General features: G+C 37.5%; 1 protein-coding gene across 5 annotated transcripts in view; it reads left to right on the top strand.

Moving 5' to 3' along the window:
* The window catches only part of SBF2 (SET binding factor 2), a 227044-nt gene that overhangs the window by 25630 nt on the left and 174381 nt on the right, over nt 1-27033 (top strand). For all 5 annotated transcript variants that reach the window (XR_009152348.1, XM_058159766.1, XM_058159757.1 and 2 more), the window contains exon 2: nt 25592-25677. Coding sequence is in view for 3 of the 5 variants with exons in the window: in XM_058159766.1 (XP_058015749.1) it covers nt 25592-25677 (86 nt within the window). In the remaining 2 variants the exon portion in view is untranslated. The remainder of the gene's footprint in view (nt 1-25591; nt 25678-27033) is intronic.

The raw sequence follows: 27033 nt of genomic DNA, 5'->3' as shown, positions 1-27033 counted from the left end.
TCCATTTTTTGCTGGTTCTTTATCCATTAAACCCAAAAGAAAACTCTCTGATTTTATCTTTATATTTATTTAAGAATGTTCTGAATTAAGATGTGAATCCTCAATATTTTTTTACTTTATCACAAGTTCACCATAAATGGTAAAAAGTTCCTTTTTTATATTTACATTTCTAACATTCATTTGACGTACCCTTATACATTCTTGACAATTTATCTGGTATTAAATACCAACAACACATCTTATAAATGTTTCTTTTAAATTATAATTTAATGTAAATTTTAAACTTTTGGTCCACATATTTTTTCATTGTTCAAGCTTTATATTATATCCAAATTTTGTTGTACACTGAATCATACAATGCTTCACATACTCATTTTCCAAGTTCAATTTTAATAACAATTTGTAAACCTTAGCAATAACATATTCACAATAAAGATATCTCAAATATGATCATAAGCATTTATTCTCCCAGTCGGGGAAAACGGCCGTCAGGATTGGGTAGAATCTCCTCGTTGCTAATTGGACCGAGTCTTTAATTTGTTGTTTGTGGTCCCCACCTACTCCTCTTTCTTTCCAGCTTTTTCGACTCGGTTAGCTTTGGACCGGACGTGTAATTTTTACCTCAGGGAGTTTGAGGTTTTTTTTCAGGTTTATAATTTTTAAAATTTTGTTGTTTGTTGGTTTGTTTTTTTGAATTTTTTGAATATTTTTTTTTTGAATTCAGCGAAGAAGGGACTGGCTCCCGAGCCCGCTGAGGGCGGCTTCGGCATTTTTTTCTTTTTAAACTTTTTGCCGGCCAGCCAAACAGCTGAGAAGCGCTCACGGGCGTGTCCCTGCAGCGCGGAGAGCCGCATTGGGTCCGGAAAGGTGAGGAGGCAATCGGCAGGCTCACGGGCTAGTCCCCGACGCGATCCCGGCTAGCGGCTCTCCCTGCCTCTCTCTCTCTCTCTCTCTCGCTGCCCACTGCCACCAACGCCGCAGTGAGTTTACGGCCTTGCCCACTGCCACCAACGCCTCACGGAGCTTCTGGCCTTACTCCCACTACCACCAACGTTCAGGGAGTTTTTAAAATAAGCCGCGCTTGAGGCCTACAGGCTAGCGGCTCGCTCTATCTCACCGGCATTCGAGCGGCGGCCTCTGGGGCGTGCGGCCGATATATATCTATAAAAAAAAACAAAAAAAAAACACGGAGAGAGACATTTTACCTTTGGCCGCTTGGATCCTGCTCTCAATTAATCAATCCAGCTGGACGTTAGTGGGCCGATTCTCCTGCAGCCTCCACAGGATTCTACAGTCTGTAAGTAGGCCGAGGCGGTCCTAAATTGGCGGGAAAAAATTTCAAGATGGCGGACGCCAGTAACTCCTAGCCAGAGTTGCCTGCTTCAACCCCAGAAGCTATTATTCAGGATGATCCTGGGGAGGGCACATCTTCTGAACCTCGGGTTTCCCCTCCCAGGGGTAGGAAAGTAACCAGGGCAAAAAAGGGGGCTAGGGCAGAGGAGAGGCGTCATAAGGCTCTGGAGAGGGTGTTTACTAAGGCCTCCAAAAGGGCCCACAGATCCCCTTCTCCCAGAGGAAAAAGGGATAAGGCAGACCGCCCTGACCCTCCAAGCCCAAGTTTCATGACACAATCAACCCAGGGGTTTGGATCCTGGTCTCCAGACAGGACATCTCCCTGGCCTTCGGCCCAGGCTGGAGTGGCCCCATTGTTCCGCACTCTCTCTGAGTCGGAAATTCAACATACTCCAGGCCCTTTTCCTAACCAGTCAGGCAATGTGGCCCAGGGCGCAGGAGCCCCTATGGGACATCCAGAGGCCGCATTACCACAACTGCCAGTTTTTCAACTTCCTGATTCCTTTGGGCTGATGATTCAGCAGGCTATACGCCAGGAACTGGCCTTGTCTCTGCATAGGGAATCTGCTCCCAGTTCTGCCCCCAAATCACGTAAGGGGGAAGGAGCACGTAAAACTTCCACTTCAGAATCAGTCTTGTTTAGGCCTCATAGGGAGCAATCCACCGAGGAGGACAGTCAGGCCTCATTATCAGAGGAGGAAGACGCCGGAGAGGCATTGTCGGAGGACGAGGGGCTAGGGCCGGATCAACCATCGTTCGTGGGGCTCTTCAAACCCCATCTGTTTCGGTCCCTTCTGTTTAAGGCTTTAGCAACCACGGGTTTAGGTGCTGTCCAAAGCCCTCGGACAGATCCTCAGTCCCTGCCTAGCTCCTCAACTAGCCTCTTTGTGGAACCCTCAGTGGTGACAGAGACCATCCTGGCGCCCAAAATGTTTGTGGACGTGGTCCAGCGACAGTGGTCTCATCCGGGCTCAGGTTCTAACCCTAATATCACGGACAAAAAATTCTACAATTGCGCTCCGGATCTCGAAAATATCTTACAGGTTCCCACTGTGGATGCTCCAGTAGTCGCCTTAACAACGGCATCACATGTCACGGGTCCGGAGATTGAGGCCCTGCGCCCGGAGGACAAGAGAGCGGACCAATCCCTTGTCAAGTCCCATCAAGCCTCGGCCTGGGCCGTCAGGTCCTCCATAGCGTCCTCATTTTTCAACAGAGCTTCTATTATATGGCTCAAGCAGCTTCAAGCCCGCATATCAACAGCAGACGTGAGAGCTCATCAGGACCTTAACAAGGTCATCGCAGCCTTAGAATTTTCGGCCGATTCCACTCTGAATGCTGCCCGCTTTTCAGCGAAATCTATCGGGTCTACGATTACATCTCGCCGGCTCCTCTGGCTCCGTCATTGGCGTGCGGATACCCGGAATAAGTGGCGTCTGGCATCCTCCCCTTATGCAGGCTCGCACTTATTTGGGGCCTCTCTGGACCCGATTCTAGTAGAAACCAAGGACAAGAAGAAGGTGTTGCCATCTTTATCGCGGCGAGGGGAACTACGTCAACAGCCCTATTTTCGTCCCACGACTTCCTCTTCTTCGTCTTCCTTTCGTGGCCAGGAATTTGGACGTTCGGGGTTTCGAAGACAACGATTCTCACCTTTCAGAGGAAATTCCCAGCGAGCCGACCAGGTTAGAACAGGGTCAAAATTCACCGCCCGCAATCCATTCAGAGGGGGTCGGGGCAAACCGTTCAGCCGTTTCAAATAATCCCGTAGGGAATCTTCCCATTGGAGGCCGGCTGGCTTATTTTTCTTCCCAATGGGGTTCTTCCACTTCAGACAGGTGGGTCCTAGATACCGTTCGGCTAGGTCTGTCCTTAGAGTTCATCTCCACCCCTCCGACGGTTTTCTTACCTTGCCCGGTTTCCAACCGTAGCTCGAGCGTCTCCCTCGTGGAGTCTGCGGTCAACCATCTTCTAGCTATCCGGGCTATTCAATTGGTTCCCTCGGATCCACTAAAACGGGGGTTTTACTCCAGGCTCTTCGTAGTAAGTAAACCGTCGGGGGCTGGAGAGCCATTCTAGACCTTAAGGCCCTTAACAAATACATCGTGTTTTAAAATGCACTCATTACGTTCCATCTTAGAGTGCATACGGCCGGGAGATTATATGGCTTCCATTGATTTGACGGAAGCCTACTTGCATATTCCCATTAGACGAGAGCACCGTAAATTCCTCCGGTTTTGCTTTAGGGGCATTCACTATCAATACAGGGCCTTGCCCTTCGGGTTGTCCTTGGCCCCCAGAGTTTTCACTAAGGTAATGGCAGCATTAATGGCCCACATTCGGGGGATACCCGTTAGGCTTCAGGCCTACCTAGATGATATTCTCATTCTGTCAACATCTCAAGAACGGGCTAACAGGGATATCTCCCTTACCTTAGACGTACTTCAGTCACACGGGTTCTCGATTAATTGGGATAAAAGTCATCTTTTTCCATCTACCACCATCGTCCATTTAGGGGCTCAGATAGATTCACAGAAGTCAATGGTCTACCTGTCGGCTGAACGTCAGGTTAGTTTAACTGAGTTAGCTAGCATCTCTATGTCTTCACAGTCAGTCCCTTTAGACTGACTGACAACGTGACAGCGAAGACGCATATAAACAGATGGGGAGGCACTCACTCTCGCTCGTTGATGACGGAAACGCTTACGCTAGGTCATTGGGCCGAATCCCATCTGAGTTCAATAAGAGCAGAACATATTGCGGGGACGGAAAATTGCACGGCGGACTCCCTCAGCCGTCAGACTATCGACCAGTCGGAATGGTCCTTGTCCCCAGAGAATTTCCAAGAGTTGTCATCCCGTTTCGGGCTACCGGTGGTGGACTTATTCTCCTCCGAGACCAACAATCAGGTGCCTCGGTTCTTTTCGAGGTTCCCTTCTCGGGGAGCGGAATCAGTGGACGCCCTACGCAGCAACTGGCCTCAGGGCCTACTATATGCCTTTCCACCAATCCCACTGATCCCCAGAGTAATACGGAAGCTCCTCTTGGAGAAGTCAGAATTGATACTGGTCGCTCCCTTCTGGCCCAGGAGTCCCTGGTTTGCGGACCTGATGACTCTGTCAATCCGAGAACCTTGGAGGATTCCGGACAACCAGGTGTCTCTCTTCCAGGGACCAGTTCGACATCCCAATCCGCAATGGCTAAGCCTAGCCGTGTGGAGATTGAGCGGAGCGTCTTAACGAGGGCAAAAGTTCCAAGTCAGGTGATTCCCACCATGCTAGCCTCTCGCCGAGACTCGACCAAAAGGATTTACGAGGCTACGTGGCGCACGTTCGAAGGATGGTGTGGCCTCATCAGCTTCGGTTTTAGATATTCTAGCCTTTCTGCAACGAGGGCTCGATTCAGGGTTGGCGACCAATACACTCAAGAGACAAGTTGCGGCAATCTCGTCAGTCCTGAGGTGCGGTTCGCTTATATCGCTTTCAAAAGAGCCTCTCATTCAACAATTCTTCCGGGGGGCTAACAATGTCAACCCTCCTGTGGTGCACCGCTTCCCATCTTGGCGATTAAACACTGTGCTCAATGCCCTGACCAAGACACCGTTTGAACCACTTAGAGACGCCTCCCTCCGTGTTCTGTCGCTGAAGGTGTCCTTTCTGATAGCCATCACCTCGGCCCGTAGGATTTCGGAGCTGTCGGCTTTATCAATTCGGCAGGACCTCTGCACGTTCTTCAATGATAGAGTGGTGCTACGTCTGGACCCTACCTTCCTCCCGAAGGTTAATAGTCAATTCCATAGAACACAAGAAATCGTACTGCCTAATTTCTGCCCAAATCCTAGACACCATTTAGAAAAGGTGTGGCACACTCTAGACGTTAGGAGGGCATTAAAGATTTACATTGATCGAACATCGACCTTCCGCAAGACGGAGGCTCTCTTCGTTTCGTTCCAACCACTTTCTCTGGGTCAGAAGGTGACCAAGTCGGTTTTGGCCAGGTGGATCAGGGCAGCAATAGCCACAGCTTATGAAAGTCAGTCTCTCCCGGTGCCGCGCAAGATTACGGCACACTCTACCAGGAGCGCAGCATCTTCTGCCACTTGGGGAGCCCAGGCGTCAATTGAGGAGATATGCAGAGCGGCGACGTGGTCCAACCCCTCTTCGTTCATTCGACACTACCGGGTGGACTCCTATGTGTCGGCTGATGCGGCGTTTGGCAGACATGTCCTACAGACGGTTTTTTCACAACAACAATGACTAGCCGCCATCGACCCTCCCGGTAAGACATAGGGCTTTGGTATGTCCCAATCCTGACGGCCATTTTCCCCGACTGGGAGAAGGGAACGTTGTCTTACCTGAACGTCCCTTCTTGGAGAGGGGAAAACGGCCGTCAGCCCCACCCAAGGCGACTGTCAAATCTGGGTTCAGGGGCGGGAGGGCGCTAATTCTCTCTCATTTCAGTACAACACGACAACCTGCAGTTAAATCCTCGCCGAAAAAGCTGGAAAGAAAGAGGAGTAGGCGGGGACCACAAACAACAAATTAAAGACTCGGTCCAATTAGCAACGAGGAGATTCTACCCAATCCTGACGGCCGTTTTCCCCTCTCCAAGAAGGGACGTTCAGGTAAGACAACGTTCCCTTTATATTATTTTATTAAACAAATTTATAGTTGCCCAACTTACATAAGTGACTGGGTAGTTTACATTTAATTCCCTATGTGCTCGTCCATAAATATATTAAGCAACCAAGAATATATCAATTAATAATATCCAATTATTCTCGGTTCTGTGATAAGTAATTCCTTAAGCAATCAGTTTATTTTTACACATGGTTTACTTCTATAATGTACCACTCTTGCAGTATTTACCAACCATATTTCAATTTTGGCACATTTTGGCTAGTATGCCATAAGTGCAGCCATTGCCCAATCATATTCTATGTGTGCCGTTTTATCAAAGTAATATCTTTAATTTAAAGACTGTATTACAAGTCATTGTTCTGTTGTTCATATCTCACCAAATAGGAGATATACAGTAGGCTATATGTACACAAACACACACCCTTAATTAGAAATAAAGATTTAAATCTTTTCAAATCAAAGAATTTTGAAAATAATTGTATTCTGATTGTGACTCTGTAGTACAGTATATTCACTGATGAGAATTGGATAACTCTGTAGGGCGCTTTAACCACATGAATTTAGTGGTGATGACATATACAAGGGACTGCTTAAAATTAACCTAAAGTAAACTAGTATTTTCAGTTTCATAAATAGAACACTGACTTTCAGCTGATTCTTTGACAACTCTGGATCTCAAAATGTCACACTAGATGTCTAGGGAAAATTGTGTATCACAAAATGTCATTGAGAGTCCAAGAAGGATGTGTGGCTTTGCACCTTAACAGAGAGAAGTATGATTGAAGGATTAAAGGTTAATAGTCATCTGATTCATGGAGCTCTGATGCTGATAAGCAGGATTTTCACTGAAGTGGGCAACCTTTGTCATTGTGAGACCTACATAGTGTGCCAAACTGAAGGTTGTCCATATGCATCAGTTTGTGCAAACCTATTTTCTTTCCTATCCCCAGCCTTGTGACCAAAACCAAATCAGCAGATTCCTGCTTATATTAAGAATAGGAAATCAGTGATCCATGTCTTCTCAGAAAGCTGATGAGTTGGTAGAACTTCCTACTGTTTGGAAGAGGTAAATAAAATTCCCCACATCTTCACAAACTTCATTTTTTTAAATGGAAAATCTATAGCAGTGGATCTTTGCATATCTACAATTATAAGAATTATGAAATATAAATGACAGTGTTTTATAAATATATCTGTGAACAAAACTGGACATAATTCAGGATTTGAAATATTTCTATGCCTTATATTTCTGCCTTTTTTTACATTCATAGAAAAGTTATTAAAACTTTTACATAAAATTATTTATGAATGCTATGAGTGTTGGTATAGGAGTTGCTAGTCAGTCTCTGAAAATAGCCTTTGCAGAAGTCCTGGAATCTTTTGCTCACATGTTATGGACTAAGAGTGGGAAAAATTACCACAATAAGTATTCGGTATTTTTATAAGACATTAAAGCCTTCATGTTTCAGATCAGAAAAACTACCGTAGAACTCTGAATGTTCTTGCTATAATGCCAAACAGGCAACCAAACATTATACTTTGCCACGTTATACTTTGCCATGTTGCCAAAACTCGTATGTGGATTATATTTAACCTATCACTCAAGAAAGTTATGCATAGGGATCTGAAAGACATTTTGCTGACAGAACAGGGCTGTATCAGACTTCATGCACTTGATTCTTGGCATCAGAAAAAGAATGAAGGGCACCACAAGTGCAGTTTGGAAGTACATCCTCATACATTTTATTATTTTATCCCATGTTTGATTGCCCTGAAAGATTTATGCTTGCTGAAATGATTCCCATTTTATTGAAGAGGAACAATTTGATTTAAATTAGACTATTATTTGAAAGAGAAATTTTTATTTTTAATCATGCCCCAGAACTGGAGCTAGAAATCTTTAAATGGAGCAGGCTACAGTTTAAACTGGATAGTACATGTTGACTATGCATTCTTGCATAAAGTCATTTTTGACTAGAAAGGGTGGGTTATCTTTTCCAGATGTGACAATGCAACTCTTTGGTTGCTTTAGTCACATCATAGAAAAGAGAGAGCATGACTGAAATATCAAAGCCAGGGTCTCTAACTATACATTCCAAAATTGGTGTCCTCAGAAAACCTATGGCAAATGATTGTAATGCAGTAGTTCTGTTATGTGGTTTTGTCTGTGCCCATAGTTATGTAACTGACATTTCCAATGTAGGGTATGCTAAACACCTTTAATGAAACATTTTCATATTTGCTTGGGAATCTTGGTTGATGGACTAGAAAAAAAGCTTTGTTTTTTGAATGAATCCTCCTCTCATAGTAATTCTTCCCACCCTTAAATAGGTCTCTAAATCAGGGTTGCCTAGATGCTCCCACTTTCTGAGGCTAACCTCTTCTTTCCCCACCCATAATCTTTCAGAAGATTTAGGGTCACTTCTGCAGATTCATTTATAGAGAGAAGTAGCACAATATCTCTTGTGCCTTGCAAAGCATTTCTGCAAAAGGGATCCCTGCTCTGTACTGAAGGCAAGGAAACAGTACCTTTTTTGCCCCTTTCACTTTCTTAGCTCCTTAAGACAGAGTAATGCAGGTAGTCCTTCACTTACAACAGTTCATTTAGTGACCATTCAAAGTTAGATGGCCCTGAAAAAAGTGACTTATGACCATTCTTCATATGACTATTGCAGCATCCCCATGGTCACATGATCAACATTTGGATGCTTGGCAACTGGTTCATATTTATGACAGTTGTCCTGTTCTGCAGCCATGTGATCATATTGTGTAACTTTCTGACAAGCAAAGATTCACTTAACAACCACGTTACTAATTTAACAATTGAAATTATTCACTTAAGAACTGTAGCTGAAAAGGATGTAAAATGAGGCAAAACTCACTTAACAAATCTCACTTAACAACATAAATTTTGGATTCAACTGGGGTCATAAGTCGAAGACTGCTTATATATTGAAGTTAAGATGATACTAATATTAATTTTCTTCAGTGTCCAGATGGTTTTCATTGGTAAAATTATGCCTTGTCCATTGGTCAAGGAGAAAGAAGCCCTGGCTCATTTCTTCTTTGACCACCAATGAGTCTTGTGCATCTACTTTACTTTTACTTCTGCTATTTTGTGTTTTTTCCCCTGCCAAATGGATCAGGTTAGAGTTGAGGTTGACAGTTACTTCTGTAAATTTATGTACCCATACTTTAATCTTAACAAGGCTATTGTACCAATTATATATGTGCCAGGCAACAACTTTTTGAATATGAAACTTGGCATTAGTAGCAGGCGAAAATGAACAAGATCTGAAGTTCTTCCTACAATGGCAAAAAAGACAAGATGAAATAAACATTAGTATCTAAGTGTTTCCCTCACTTTTCCTTGGAATTCTGAAGTACAACAGATCCTGAATGATTTGCAAGGCAATGTAGCAGACATACAGCCTGGACTGTACAAACTGTCTCGTATGTGGATCTGCCACAGAATGCTTTGCCTGCAGAGAATAAGGTCTGTCAGTTATTTCTGAGCCAGATGCCATTTCTTTAAATTTATTTATAGAGAAAGATAACATAACATTCATTCAGTACAGTATAGCGAAATACCAAGAGGAAAAAAGATATGTGATTGATGTATTATACCCACTCTGACCCCCTGGAAGATTTTTCAGTTGTGCCATTTCTCTAGATTTATTTGAATAGAAAATTACAATGACATTCCTTCCTTTTTACAAAGTGTTTAATCATCCAATGATTGAAATCTTAAGTTTCTTATCGTCCAAATAAGTATGGGGTAACGTTGCTGTTCTCTAATGCTCCACTGGAATGTTTCATCTTTTGGAGCACAGAAAAATTGAATTTCACCTCAAAGGATGCTATTGCTCTGACTCTGGGTTTTAGTCAAGCCACTTGTGCTGTAAAAATTTCTTAGGGATTCTCCTCTCCCTCTCCGCCGCCACCAAAAGCAGGCTTAGAAGCATAGAAGTATGCTTAGTCTGAAAATAACACAGGAGTAGGGCCTCTCCCATGTGACAAAAAGGTTAAAAAGGAGTTTATAGTCTTTAAGCTTTTATAGCTTTGAAGGTCAATATCAACATCTTAAATTATGCCAGTAAGCATTATCGGCCAGTACAAATCTTTCAGTATGAGAAGCATATGATTCCTGTGTGCTATACCAGATAGCACGCAAACACGGATAACTATTGAGAAACCTAACTAATTCAGGAAGTATCAGAGCTGGGGCACCTGTGCCATAAAGCACTAAAGTCATCATAGGTAAATTCACAGTGATAGCTGAGCACCAAGGAAAACTCATAAAATAAGAACTCAAGCTTTCCATCCTAACCTCCTAATTCTCATTTCCTCAGCCCTATTTCTTATTTATTTAATATAATGCTTGTATTTTATCTGATTTTAATTTCAATTTAATTTCCTCCTTTAACCTATTATCCAATTTGGCAATGTTTATGGGTACTAATTAAATGCTAAGGTGCAATACATCTGGGTTTCACTACTATGCTGATGACATCCCATTCCCAATAATTTCATGAAGATATTAAACAATATGGAAGAGAAAATGGACACCATCTGCCAGCAGCCCTAGTCTCAAAGCTCCAGATTCTAAGGGTAGCCTACTAGAAGGATTGAGATTTTATTAAAATAGTGTCATGAAAGCCGGTTCAGCCAGAAGATCCAGAAGGATATCACTGATGCTCAGTTGCAAAATCCATGACTGAACCATATTGTATATGTCACATAAACAATTTAAATGGCAGAACACAATGGAAATTTGTGGAATAAAAGAAATACTGGATATTTCTGGTAAAAAAATAAATTTTACATGACTTGAAATATGATAAGCAACTGTGATTTGTGGAAAAAATATAAAACAAAAAATTGTCATAGGTTTTGGGAGGAGGGAGGACAAATGTTAAGCTTTATTATTAATAAAGCCCTTTAAAATATATAAACCTTAATATTGATAAAACAAATCAAATCATCAAGCCTTAATTTAAAACAAGCAATATGAATTATATGTCTTTGAGATTTTAAAAACATGGTAATTACTAATAGCTTGATTTAAGTTAGCTTGATTGGTGGAATAAAAAATGTTTATGAAACCTGGGTTATGTAATTACTCAAATGACAAAAATAATTGATTAAATTTATATGCCATGCAACTCACAGTGACTTTATTAACAGTACTTTTTAAAACTTATCTTTGTTCTTCTCCTTTCCAGGTCTTGAACAGGTCAAGCAGAAAGCAGTTAAAAATTTTTCCTCTTGTCAATGACGTACTCCAGATTGCCACCAGGAACAATAAATCAGGAATCTGGTTGCTGCCATTCAGCTGATTAGATGACTGATAGGGACCAAAATAGTTAGATTTTTACCATTAATAGCATAAGGAAAACAACAATCACTTTCCTTCTGGGCAGCTGATTATACTGCTCAGTGGCCAGTGGTGAATTTGAGTAAGATTTCCTGTATGGTATGAGGCCTGTATTATTTGTATATGAGTAAACATTAATGTCTTTACACAGTCCTATGGATGAATCTATCTTTCTCCAAAATTCTCCTCATAATCTGTAATCCTCTATAGGACATGACATCCCCTGAAACTTGGATTTTTTCATGGAACAAAGAGCCCACTTTTTATTGTGTAGTTGTCTCATTCACAAGAAAGGAAGAGACTATTGTGCAGCAATTACATTTTTAAAGGAAAATATATTTGTTGCTTAAAGTTCTTAGCTTCATCTAGAAACACCTTTATAAAGCAGCAAGTCCACTCCAGGACACAATATAATGATTTGCATAGATTTGGGTTTTAAAATAAATAGATTTGGTCTAGTGGTTAAAATTTAATATTCTCAAAATGTGGCCAAGAAAATAGGATGGACTTATTAATATACTCTCCAGGAATCCAGGGGAAAATACTCCACAGGCATTGAGGAAAAAATAATAATAAAAACAAATAATGATGATGATCTCTAATGATGTTTATTTATTTATTTATTTATTATTTATTATTTAAACTTTTATACCGCCCTTCTCCCGAAGGACTCAGGGCGGTGTACAGCCTACATTAAAACAGTTAAATATACAAACTTAAAATAACAATTAAAAAACTTATTCAATAAAGGCTGAAATTAAAACCGTCAAATTGACCATATTAAAATACCCAATAAAATTATTAAAATTGAAAAAATTTAAAAATTTAAAAATTTAAAATTTAAAATTCAGGCCAGCCCCGCTTGGATAAATAAATACGTTTTCAATTCCCGGCGAAAGGTCCGAAGGTCGGGTAATTGGCGTAAACCGGGGGGAAGTTCGTTCCAGAGAGTAGGTGCTCCCACAGAGAAGGCCCTTCCCCTGGGGACCGCCAGCCGACATTGCTTGGCGGACGGCACCCTGAGAAGACCCTCTCTGTGAGAGCGCACGGGTCGGTGAGGTAACAGCAGGTGGTCCCGTAAGTACCCGGGCCCTAAGCCATGGAGCGCTTTAAAGGTGGTAACCAGCACCTTGAAGTGCACCCGAAAGACCACAGGTAGCCAGTGCAGACTGCGCAGGAGTGGTGTTACCCGGGAGCAACGTGATGCTCCCTCAATCACCCGCGCAGCTGCATTCTGGACTAATTGGAGTCTCCGAGTGCACTTCAGGGGTAGCCCCATGTAGAGAGCATTGCAATAATCCAGACAAGAAGTGACGAGAGCATGAGTGACCGTGCATAAGGCATCCCGGTTAAGAAAGGGGCGCAACTGGCGGACCAGCAAACCTGGTAAAAAGCTCTCCTGGAGACGGCCGCCAAATGATCTTCAAACGACAGCCATCCATCCAGGAGAACGCCCAAGTTGCGTACCCTTTCTGTTGGGGCCAATGACTTGCCCCCAACAGTCAGCCGCGGTTGCAGCTGACTGTACCGGGGTGCCGGCATCCACAGCCACTCCGTCTTGGATGGATTGAGTCTGAGTCTGTTTCTCCCCATCCAGACCCGTACGGCTTCCAGGCAACGGGACAGTACTTCGACAGCTTCGACAGTTTAATCTGAAAACTAAATTCTGACCAAAGGAAATTGTGTGTGTGTGTGTTTGTGGATGTCTAAATTTTATCGGAAATACTGGTTCCTCAATATTGGTATGATCTCTTGGGTGCCTCTGATTATATGGGAGGCATTGAATCAAACTTAAATCTAAGGGACTATCAGCAGATACGCTTTAAAAGCATGGTTCACTACCAGATATTTGTAGATAGGTGAAGTGGATTTATTTTCCTGCACATCACATGGTTACATATAGATGTATGCTTGTGGAACATTGTTCTACATAAAATGTCATATGAAAAAACTGCTATGTATGAACTACACTAGAATGAAAAAATTTAATTAGATTGATTTATTGTACTGAAATACATGTTGACTATTGTGCTTTCAGATATACTAGTTAGATAGCATTTTCTGGAAACTTTTTGACATGATTAATTTACTTGTCACATTGTGGAGTAGAATTGGATTTTTCAACATAGAAAACAGTATGCTACTATGAAAGTATAATGTTGTGCTATTTAAGATATGAGACTAAAATTGTGCTTAGGTTGCAAAGTACAGTAAAAGAAATACATGTTCTCTTCAGTTTTGCTCTCTCATCTGAATATTACATGTCCATTGTAATAAAATGACTGTCATTCTAATTTATGTTGTTTTGACTCTACATTGAATTCTTTAAGAAAGAGAGTCTCCCAATACTATAAGTGTTCAGAAGTCTTCATGTGAAAATTCATGTTCTTTTTAATATTGGAGTATAACCTGTGGTTTTTACATGCCTTATGAAGCAAAAGAAGCATAATCATTGACTATGTCCTTAATTTCTTTTGTCAATAGATATAGCAAGCATGTTTTTGCCTCTTCTGTTTTTTGAATGATTGTGGGTAAAATGGTTATTTAAAAGTTGGCTAGATTTTAAGATTAACAATTTTGACATTTGGTATAAATAGAAACTATCTAGTAATGGGAACATCTGCATAACCTGAATATGAGAATCAGTTCTGATCTGCCTTAAAAAAACTTTAACCCCCATCCTTTTTGGGGATGTCTTGGCTCACTTTGACTTCTGGCAACAGCCTGAACTAAGCTAAAATTTTCTTGGCAAGATTTTTCAGAGTTTGCCATTTTGCCTCCTTTGTAGGGCTGAGACAGACCAACTGGACTAAGGTCACCCAGCTAGGTTTGTGCACAAGGTGGGACTAGAATTCCAGGTCACCCAATTTTAGTCTGATATTTTAACCATTACATCAAACTGACTCTCTTTTAATCTTCATAGAAAATATTTACCTAAATGAATGTTTACCAATAAATAATTATTTTAAGGTAGACTCTAGCTATTAGTACTTAAGAGACATTTGAAAAATGTACAGCTGACTTCTAACAAGGGTCAGCTAAGTTATTAATTAACAGACTTATTACAGTCTTGACTACTTAATGGGCAGATCACACGTTTCAACTATTTGACAGATTTTTTTGGGGTACCAACTGCTAATTTTGGAACATGAATATAACAAAACATATATCACACATATTACTTATTTGAAAGATTAATGTGCAAGTATAAGGAAATGTGAAGCCAAATCTTGCAGTCTACTGTGAATTAATCTGGTAGTAGTAGGTGCATAATTTTTTAAAATGTGGAGAATAGTATTTTAGACAGCGTCTGCTGCCCTCTCCTGCTGATGATACTTACCTGGGTTTTGGGTTAGGACAAAATATATGGCTGGGCAATGAATAAGAGATTTCAGCCTAAAAATGGCAAGAGGGCTGCCAATATAATTTCTAAAAGCATTAAATGTTCCAGAAGCTGGGGAGTCATGTTGGGAGGCTTGTATGTGTGTTTTAAAAGTAATTGTGTGCTGATGAATTTATATATTTAAGTGTCCTTATCTGTATGAATTTAGGTATCTGTGCATCTGATTATTCATAATGCTTCACATAGATTATTTAATTTCTATTTGTTACAATTCCTTCAATATAATTATCCTCCTTACTAGAGGTATAGGAATACATAAAGAATAGTCAATGCTAATTATTAATTCTGTAACTGTAAAATTACAGATTTTATTATATCTATTTAAAATGTTTGATTTCATTAGAATAAAAGAACTCAAAAATACAGAGAGAAATGTTTAGCTTGTTTGTGTGTAAAGGCAATATATGTGTCTATAATATTTTTGTCTCTATTAGATATGTCACTACCTTCTGTTTTTGAGAAAATGCAGAACAAATCTTCTGTTCTTGAGAAAATACAGAACACATTTGAAAATTACTTGGAAATAATTTCACAAGAGTTTTAAGGAAAATGATTATGAATAAGACAATTTAAGAAAAGTAAAGTATTTAAGGATAACATCTTTGTCCTCTAAATATTTATTTATTTACCTATACAAATATGCCTCTTGTAGCATTTTGAAAAGCATATTCTTGACATATAGCTATTAATAGTTCAGTATTGTGAAAATTTAATTAGTGTGAAGAATATATGGAAACAATCTACAGTATAAATTGTATATATGTATGTGATTTACTTTATAATAAAATTTAGCTAGAAACTTGCAGCTTCCTGGAAATTATTTCCTAATTTAATGCTAACAAAATAATTGGAGAGGCATTAAACTTCATAGCATTATCAAGAGGTTGATGATATCTGTAAAGCCTTTCATGTCTCAAATTAGATATTTGTAGAGCTGCCTTCTGTTTCTTACTGTTTCTGCTTTCCTATAAAATTTGGTAGGTTTGGCATATTCTGAATATTATCAGTCTCTGAATAGAGTAGAGATGCAGTAGAACTAGAAACTGGAACAGCTTCATTATAAAGGCAATTAAATTTTTTTAGAAACTGGAAACTAAGTCTTACAAGAAGAGTTGTTCCAAAGGTGCAGCTTTCACTCTATTTCAACCCACCAATGCCTCACAAATCAGTATAAAGCTGATCTTAAATTATCTTCATTTTTGTTTGTCTCAGAATCTTGCAAACAGGTAGTGCACATTATGGCCAATCGGTTATCTTGCCAATTAACCAATAAGAGATTTGTAAAAGAGTGTCCTGCCTCCAGACCCCCACAGTTTTTGCACTAATTATAACAGCAATAAAATAATTCTGCCCTCCATCTCAGAAAAAAAGAGTAACTTGTGACCTTAGATCATAGTTATGAATTTGAAATGTGCAACAGTTCTAATCCTTGAATCTTTGGGGACGTGAAGAGAACTGATAAGATTTCTTCTTAAAACTATTTAAAGCTATTTTTGAAACAAGATTGACAAATTGACAGTTGTGTTGTCTGAAAATATTGTAAATTCTGTGTTTAGCTGTGCTTTCTGAAATATAGACTTGAAGCATAAAATAAAGCCTATATTTATAGTTATAGTCACCACAGTGTGCTCTTGCCTAATTCTAGAATATGCCTATAATAGAAGAAAAGACATCACAGGATAAAGCAAGAGGAACTGAACTCTGTATCTAAGTAAAAGAATTCTAATTTAGTGGAAATACGTTTTGTCAGGATAGAATCATCATCTCTTGATTTCTTATGTATTTCTGAAATTATTTCCTGAAACTAAATTTGGAACAAAATAGTCATAATACTGGAATTTAAAAGGTCAAATTACTTGATTTCTTTTCCCAAGAAGGAAGGACAATAGTTGTTGCTGTCTACAACTCATTATGCCAGTATTTTCTGCAACAAACTTTACTTGGGCATACCATTTCTTGATGTCCTACGAAAGGATATAATGGATCCTAATCTAAAGCTTTTGGTTATCAGACAGGAAACTTATCAGTTGGTTTCTAGTCTCCACCTTTAGCGTTTCTGAAGTAACTTTGATAGACCACAGAAAATCAAGGTGTAATGAAAGGGTGGGGATCTGATAATTCTTAGCAGCATCACTATTTTTAGAATTAAAATTTAAAATTAGAATTAAAATTTAGGCCACTGAATGCAACCCCCTTCTTAATGTAAGAATTCAAATTAAAAGCTACTATACAAATGGCTGTCTGCCATCTGTTTGAACATGGCCACTTAATGGAAGCCCACCAATTCTGGTTATTTAGTTCCACTATCAAATTACTTTTACTACTACAGTAGGAATTGTTTCCTAGGAGTCAATTAGAATGTGGTTAACTTCTGTGTGATAGGTACTGGATTAGTACCCCAGTCTTTTCTTCTTAAAGTTAAACATTACAAAATCAAGTCAATTTCTTTCCATAAAATATACCTCTGAATCTGTTCTAGTTTATCCTATGCTGAGAATTAGACAAATTAATCAAAGTTGGGGGCAGACCAAAAGAAGTTTTATTTTACATATACAGTTACTCAGTCTGGTAATGCTTCTTTTTAGTTGACTTTTTTCTTTTCTTTTCAAGGTGAAGAACTTTTCATTTGTAAAATGTTGTTTTGTTGCTTTCAACCAATTTCTGTAAACTGTTTAGATTATATTTTATTTCTCTTTTGTAGGATAATTAGCTATCTTACCTAACTTTGTGTCAGATTCAAGAAACATTCCCTCATTTAAATAGATGATCCAAAGTTGCTTATGCCATTTCTTCTTGAAAGTTTCTTTCTTTCTTCTACATTTCTTTGATTCTGCTGTATTCTTATGCATTTGAAAAAAATCAAGTGAAATTGATTTAGTGTCGTTTATTCAACAAACCATTAATATTTTATATGAACCTAGGTGATAGATATAAAGAATTATTTACTTGTTAATATTTCATTCCTAGTTTTGATTAGAGATCCTAGCTTTCATTGAAAGCTAGGATAAAACTGACATTTGATTGAGATTGTGGTAAACTTGCTATATTATACCCAAATTGACCAATATTATGACCTTAATAATAGAAAATAGTTCTGCAGGTGATATGGTACAAGTAGATTGGTAGCCAAAACTATTCTTTCTTTACCTTATTAAAAAAAGCACCCAAATCATTAGTCAGTTAATGACTGTAGCAGAAGAACATGTAGAACATGATGGAGAGAATAAATGAGAAAGTGGCTTTTGGTGACTATCTGCTTAGGTAAAGGTCTGCTCCTTTCAGATGTGTGATTTAAGCATAAGACTACTCCTAAGTTTACTTGGCAAAAACTTAAAAATAAATCTATAAGCATTGTGATCACTTATGAAGAAGAATTGAGAAAGATAGTGAATAAAAAACAAAGGTGATCAGACGTGGGACAAACCATTTGTGGTTATATCAAGAGGTGATCTTGCATAAAATTGAAAGAATATGAAAGAAATGAGATATGAAATGAAAGAAGAAGTAAAAAAAAGTGAAATAGAACATCTACAGGAAAAGAAAGTATGGTTACTGATGAAAAAGTGAATGTTGACGAGTTATTTATAGATTGTAGAAAAGATATTTGTAGATGCTGTGCCATTTGATGAGCCAGTGTCGTATAGTAGATAAAGGCACTAGGTCAGAAAGTGGGAGACTATGGGTTCTAGTGCTTCCTTAGGCATAAAGCCAGCTGGGAGACTTTGGTCCAGTCCTCCTTTCTCAGCCTTGGGAAGGAGGCCATAGCAAACCACTCTTCAAAATGTTGCCAGGAAAACTGAAGGAATTTTTCAGACAGTTGCCAGGGGTCAGACTGACTTGAAGCAAGGAAAAAAATATCTTGTGAAAGTTTTAAAAAGAGTACAGCCAACCTCAGGTATACAACTCACTTCCAAGGCAAGTTTTCCTGGCTCCACACTTGTCTTCTAAACACCAACTGAAAAGATGCCCGGTCATTCATACAACTATTCTAGGCCCAAGTTACCTTTTAGATGGCTTTTTTAAAACAAATTTTTATGACAACTTGCATTCTTGTGATTGTTGCCTGCCTTTCTTTCCTTCTCTTTCTTTCTTTCTTTCTTTCTTTCTTTCTTTCTTTCTTTCTTTCTTTCTTTCTTTCTTTCTTTCTTCCGTTCTTCCGTTCTTTCTCCCACCCACCCCTCTCTCTCTCTCTTATTTATATCCTGTCTTTATTATTTATAATATATTCTTATTGCTCATTGGGGTTTGGAGCATAAGTTGGAGTATATTACCTCAGTAGGAAAGCTGGCTATTATAATCTTTTGTGTTACAAGTATTTTAAAATCTATTTTATTTTTTGGGTGGTATCATTGTAAATCGGTGGTTATCTCTTTTTTTAATTTAATATGGTAGCTTTGCTGTAGATTTTCTTGGTCTGCTTTATTAGCGCCGCATACAGAGCACAGTTTTAAAAGATTTTTTTTCTTCAGTACAGTATCTATCAAATGAAAGACTTTTGTTTATGTTCTGTATTGAAGTTCCCTGTACTCCAATTATCAAGTGGCCTTGAAATTTTTTGCTTATTCTTGGGCAATGTGCATTCCCTACTAATTGGGCTCATCCGACTTTCTGGTGCCTTCTGCATTTATCAACAATTTGAAATAACACATTTGGTCTTAATTATTTCTTTAATGACAATTTTCCTCAGCATTCCATGATCTTTTGAACTAACTACTAGTAGACCCAAATACTCCAGAATTAGTTCACCAGGAATAGCTTTTCCACATTAGAGTTTAGTAACAGGTGCAGTGTCATTAAAGGCCAATTCTTTCTTATGCAGACAAGATTGTTCTGATAATAAAGTACTATATGACATTTCCACCAGCTTTATGGTGCTGCTATTTGAATTAGTTTGTAAAGCCTTCAACCGTTTAGGACAGGTGAAGCTGTGTGAAGGAGTATTTCCTTCCAGATTGCTGCCAGGACCTAGAATTTTAACCTGAGCAACTGGTTAGGAGTAAAAGGGGTTGACAGATATTAAACCTTCTTGCCTGTTTTCTGGCAAAGCTCATTTCTCAGGATAAATTTTTTATTTGGTAATAATGTAGGACTACAGAAAATCTTTCCCCCACAGGGTTTTCTCATTTTGGTACTTTCCTGATTTGTCTTCATGAAGTGAATATCATTTTATTAAAATGCATTGCTTTTAACTGAAACATGCTTATATGTGAGAGAGGAAGTTATTATGACTGCTTGTGTACTGTAAATGCATGGAATTGTGCTGGAAAAAAAGGAGTAAAACATATATTACAAAAAGAAAAAGAAAAAGTATCTTAAGTCTGCAGTATTAAATTTCTTGATTGTATATATGATCATATTGGTAGTTAAAGTGTAACAGCATCTCCTTTAAGACTTCTGGCATCTTAAATTAGTTTTCAAAATATTTTTACTCACTATTCTTGTTTGAATGTTCAGATTATGCTTATCTTCTCTATTTTTTTCTATATAAATATAGACACACATACATAATATGCATATATGCTTATACACACTGAGAATTATGTATTTGCACATATACACGTGTTCCCCCTAGTTGAATACTGATAAATATATTGCAGCAATATTAGTTTCCCATCCCTTGCAAAACAGGCCTGCAAAATTTTAAACTACTAATTCTTTTTGCAGATTATTAACCAATCATCTTATCTACTATATTAATAACAAAATAGTTAACAAGTAGAACAATAATTAAAAAAGCAAATTATAATTTCGAAACCTCCTGTTTACAAACTCTTTAACAGATTAACAAAGTTGGAAGGGACCTTATGGGTCATCTAGTCTAAACCCCTGCTCAAGCAGGAGACCCTTCACCATTTCTGACAAATGGCAGTTCAATCTTTTCTTGAAAGTCTCAAGTGATGAAGCTCCCACAATGTCCAAAGGCTGGACATTGGTTGATTGTTCTCACTGTCAGAAAGTTCTTTCTAGTTTCTAGGTTGAATCTCTCCTTGGTCAGTTTCCTTATTGTAATCAACTTATTGAAAGTTTCCCTCGGCTTTTTAACTATCCCAAATCATCCCAATAGTTAACACTGATTTGTATTTTAATTTTTTTTAAAAAAATAAAATAAAAATAGTAAAGAAGAAGAGAAATATGAACTCCAAACAATATAATTTTGGTAACGTACTATTTATACAACACGACTGTGCTGCTGCTTTATACAATACACATGTATCTCTCACGCTATGTGCCTGTCATTATTATGCACGTATTAACTATTTGCACTTGACCAAACACAGAGTTAAAAACAAATTCAGTTTAGATATATTGTTACTTATATCTCACAGGGGGGGAAAGGCAAAGCTTATCACAAAACTCATTAATTTGGAATGTAACTTGCACTAACAATTTGCTCCTGGAATTTAAAGGGCAGCCAGGAGATGGCATGTGACCTTTAATAGGAAAGATTTATATAAGAAGGGAGTTGAGAGGAAATGAGATTCAAAAATTAGATTTTTTTTACTTCAGGATTTTAATATTTAGTGTGTATTATTTAAGCAGAAAGGTCTACAACTAAGTGGTTTTGTGGCTGATTCTTTATTTCAATATGTGTGTTATAGATATAGTGTTCTTCCAGATTTTGTAATACAGTCCTTAAATTGATATTGTGTACGACAAACATTGGACTGCAATTCAACTATTGTATTGATTATGTAAAGAAAACATATTTAAGAGTACCTTATTATATCAGTAATAACTTCCATACGATTCATAGAATTTTGTATTATGAGTTACATTTTACATGTTTTAAGACATGAGAAAATAAGTCTTTTAATTGTAAACAGTGCATTGTAAACAGACATTAATTGTATGCCCCTTAATATTGTATTTTGCTTGACTTCTGTTTTTGTTTGTTTGACATTCATATTTTTATATTTTAAACAGATCTAATTATCCATTATGCATAAATAGAAAGTATCTTGCATTTTATCCTTTTGTAAAATGTGTATTTAAACTGGGATGAAGCTTAACACATGAACTATCAAATATATAATATGCTAGAAAATTTAGAAGAGTTTGGAAAGCCCAAAGAGTTAAATAGTTCAAATAATTCCAGAAGATATAACAGTTTTTATTTAAGAAAAGTAAGGCAACGTTTATTTATTTTGAAAAATGGAGCCTTCCGACCTCCCCCGAGGAGGGCATCTTTTAATAAGCAAGAGAGATATAGGAGGGCAAAATGACCATAATATGTTCTAAATATTGAATATGAAAATTACAGTTGCCTTGTAAACCTTAAAAGATAATCTGTCTTCTTAAAAGGTTGAGGGGGTCTGAATGGGGAAGAATAGGCTTCAACTGAACCATGACAAGATCCATGACCATGACAAGTGGCTTTGGGTTTGGGCCTTCTAGTTCTAGGACTATGCTAGGACATAGAGTTGAAAAAATAATTGAAAATGATATTGTGGGATTTCCAAATACAAATTGATAAGGTCCATAACATACCAGTTTTAATTGTGATTTAAAAGAATAAACTGTGAATAATTGATGTGGCAATATCAAGTGATAATAGCATAGAAGACAATTGGAGAAGATCACAAAGTATAAAGATCTGAAAATTGAAACTAAAAGATTATGGCGTAAGTCATCTGTGGTTCTAGTGGTTATGGGCAGTTTTAGATTTTATTGAATGAGCATTCTAACCTAGTAAAACACAACCAAGCACAGCTTGACAGTGAGTTACCCATTGGAATGTACCAGTGGTGAAATCCAGTTTTTTTTTACTACTAATTCTGTGGGCGTGGCAGGGGAAGGATACTGCAAAATCTCCATTTCCACCACAGTCCTGGGGGAAGGATACTGCAAAATCCCCATTCCCCCCCCCCACTTCTGGGGGAAGGATATTGCAAAATCTCCATTCCCACCCCACTCTGGGGCTAGCCAGAGATGGTATTTGCCGGTTCTCCGAACTGCTCAAAATTTCTGCTACCAGTTCTCCAGAACCTGTCAGAATTTGCTGGATTTCACCCCTGGAATGTACCTTATAATATATATATATATATATAATATATATATATATTATATATATATATATATAATAGTATACCATATATACTATATGGAATATTGTCATTAAGCATTATCAATCTCTGTTAACCTTAAAAACTAAATCTATGCTTTTTTAATACCTTTCTAATAAAAATGTTTACTGCTAATGATTTCTGTGTTGCCATTTTTAAGAAATATGTCTTTTCATATTTAATATGATAGAAGTTCTATAAGACTTGCAAAAAGAAGACATTAATGGATACTTGGAAGAATGCATAGAAATCAGTTAAAGTTTGTTAAAGTCAATGACCTAATAAATTTATTATAGCCGGGAATGTTATGGCAGTCAGATCTTCCTAGGTCTGAGTAGGAATAATCAAGGTCATCACAAATTTATATCTAAACATTAGAAGAATTCACTGTGTACATTACCCTTAAGGTTGTTTGTTTGCTTTTTAATTTGTATAGTCTGCATTTTTAAAGGAAATGTAGATGCTAGATCTGATAAAGTCATTTTAATTTCTGAAACATTTTTGGCTACATTGAAAAACGATGAGCCCATTATTATAAATGGTAGTATTAATGGATATTTACAAATAGTTGTACGTGGGATGGTTCAAATTCTAGAATCATAAAGTAGAATAGGCCAGCTAGGCCATTAAGTCCAACCTCCTGGTGAGGATAGGGATTCAGATTAAAGCATCTGGTCAGATGGCTACTTTAATGCATCCATGAAGAGGAGCCCACCATCCTTCTGGATAATTAATTTTACTGTTGAACAGTTTTTCCCCCAACACGCAATTGGAATTCTGCTTTTTTGTAGCTTAAATCTATTATTCAACGTCTTACACTCTGAAATGTGAGGAAACCATTGATCTTTTATATGAGCATCTTTCAAGTATTTGGAGACTGCTGTCATGGCCTCACTGAATCATCTTTCCTCAGGGCTAACCATACCCAGCTCTTTCAATCTCTCATCCTAAATTTTATTTTCTAATCCCCTGATCATCTTTGTTACCCTTCTTTTAAAGTGTTCCATTTTCTTGAATTCTTCTTAAAGTATGATTTGCAGACTTGGGTACAGTAATTAAGGTGGTATCAGAAGAAAGTAGAACAGAGTGAAAATATTATTTTCCATGATTTGGAAATTACAGATGTGGATGAAGTCTAAAATTACATTTATAGTATTTTGTTTACACATACAGTACATTGATGGCTCATATTCAGATTCAAGATCTATCTCACAAATAATATGACATGTAGTCAGATATCCCACGTCCTCTATCAGTACACTTACTCTTGGGCATCAGCAAGGATTATTATAGTTTCTACACTACATTATGCGATTTGTTTCTCCTGTTTGTTGGCTGTAGGAGTCTACAAGCCTTTAATCTCAAAATAAAGGTACAGAAAAACTTTATTACCCATAATTAAAAAGTGTATCCAAATAACGTACAGGTGACTTTTAGTTTTCTTCTATAACACTGAATGTTGCAAACAATATGCCATGATCACACTTCATATTCCTTGAGTATCTTTTTAGTTGATTGTATATTTAAAGTTGCATCCTGATATATTCATCCGTCTAGGAATTATGCAAATACAGTAACATCTTCTACATTGAATCATACAGGAATTGAATCATGACAATTGAGAGTTAATCATATGAAATTAGTGTGTTGTACCCATGGCATACAGAACAGTTTTACACCTACCTACTGCACTTAAATATGAGCCCTATTGCAGCATATAGTTGTATAGTTTTGCTAGGTTTTGCACAGCAGCATTTAAAATACACCAGAAGATGATCTGTCTATCAAATCAATTTTAATGAGCAGCAGTTGGATAAGAGGCAGTTGCACTTCCAGACTTGCAATATGGCAGGGGTGTCAAACTCACGTCGTCATGTGATATATCGCAACTTCCCCCCTTCACTAAATGGGGGTGGGGGTGACCAGCATGTGACGCATCCGGCCTGTGGGCTGTGAGTTTGACACTCCTGGTATATGGAAATGACCTTGGGAGACAGGAAGAAAAGCCACAGTCAGAAAAAAATGGAATTCTATTTCCAAGCTTATGAAAATGCATGGCTTTCTTAAATGAGGTCTGGTTATTTTTAAAAAAATAAGTGGGTTAAATGTGTTAATGTAAGCAATGCAAACTGAAGTGTGATCTGTTGTGGTGTAGACAGATCCTTGTGGCATTCAGTGTGAATTCTGATTTTAAAAATGTGCTTTTGAAATCTTTTCATTAAATGTGAGTAGTTTGTTTTTCATTTCCAAATGACATGTTATATTATATTGGAATAAAATATTTCCTCTCTGCTTTTCTCCAGTTACTTAGAGTGATGATAAACTTATGGAAATATAGTTTGTTACAATGCCGGAATCATAGGAACTTTATTCAGATACTTTTTAAAAGCAAAATTACATTACAAAGAGTCTACGTCGGATGCTATATGTATCTTAATACTGCATATTATTATTATTATTATTGTTATTGTTATTGTTATTGTTATAAGCAAGGTGGTTTGTCTTGAATAGAGTATATTATTTGAATTATTGTTAAATTCCACAAACTTCAGCAATAACTTGAGAGTTGAAAATATATTAAGAACTCTAAATATTAAATGCTGTCAGTTCAAAACAGCATTTAGTATTTAGAGTTCTTAATGTAACATGGCACTACTTTGCAGTTTATTTCTTTGACAGCTTTTTTAAATGGGAAAAATAAAATTCTAGAACTTTATTTTGATATTTGATATTTGTCTTCTCCTTTTATTTGTAGGCTCAGCAGATGGTTTGGGGAAAATAATACAGAGATTTCCCTTAAAGGATTTGGATGATACTCCTTTTCCACAGGGAATAGAATTGGTAAGTTGATCTGTAACATGCATTTATAAACTTTTAATTCTGGGTTTGTACATCCCACTTTGCCATAAGGTTAGCTTAGCTTAACTGTAAATTTATATTGTGAACAAATCATTGCTTTGAGTATTAGAACTTAGTAGGATGTGTGAATGTGAGATTATGGGCTTCATTTTCTGGTGTTCATTTTTAAGAGGAAGAATTCATAATATTACAAATTTGCCAGATTTCAAGAAAAGAGGAGTGGAGGCACAGAACAAACATTGAAAATATCAATATTTTCTTCTGAATTAGAAACTGTGCAATAGACTTTCTGTGAATTGAGAATTTCTGCGCTTCTTTTTATCAGTAATGGTAACATTTTTATGTTACCATTTGATGTATAGAGAAAGGTCTGGACTATGATGATTTTGATTTAATTGCATCCAAAAATGCCATATTTCATAAACTAGTTTTAAATCAGTGAGCTAAAGGCAGTTCATCTCAGTTTTCACCAAAAGTTCTGAAGACTTTATTACTTAGAAGACTGTCAGTATATAATACCAGACATGTATGGATTATACATTATCTACACGGTAAATATCAAGGCACAGTCAATCCAACTTAATCAACCATTGAGTATCATGTGTGTAGAAGCCAATTCCATGATAGAACTCCATACAATAGCTTCAATTTTAAAAGTATTCTCCTTGGATAATTACTCTAAAATATGTAGCATTTATATACAATATTTAAAATCCTATTTAGGGATCCTATATGCAGACATTCTGTATATTTAGATTGGCATCCAGGATAACGCATATTTTAGTGTTACAGCAGCCATATGGCATAGAGGCTTTCTGGCATTCATGCATACAGTAAGGCGAAGTGTAAACATAGTTCTTTGGTTCTGAGCCATAAAAGGAAATGCTTATCACTATACATTTGCACATGCAAGACTAACTGTGAGCTTCCTGTTCTTATAAACAAGATCATGATATTCTGACATAAATTGTGAACGGATATGCATAATAAACCATTATTTTGGTGTTTTAATACTTCCATACATACTGTGGGAACATTTTTTTCTGTTTCTTGTAAAAGTCACATTGTCAGGAAAATATTTTTAGAGATGTGATTCAAAAATTTAGCATAATGAATTCTTGGCTAAGATGCATTTGTATAATGGGAAAAGAATACAATAAGAGCAATCAGTTCTGAAGTTTTATTATATACATCCAAAAAGGCTTCTCTTTAGAGTATAGTTCTATTTATATTAATAAATAGGAACTTCAGAGAAAGTTGTTGGCATTTTGAAAACAGGTAAAACTTCACAGAATCTCTTGATGATAGGGATGTTACAACATATATTGAGTTTAATTT

The sequence above is a fragment of the Ahaetulla prasina genome, chromosome 1 (assembly GCF_028640845.1).
Source record: "Ahaetulla prasina isolate Xishuangbanna chromosome 1, ASM2864084v1, whole genome shotgun sequence".
In the NCBI taxonomy this organism is placed as follows: Eukaryota; Metazoa; Chordata; class Lepidosauria; order Squamata; family Colubridae; genus Ahaetulla; species Ahaetulla prasina.
This window is presented reverse-complemented; position numbering and strand designations above follow the sequence as displayed.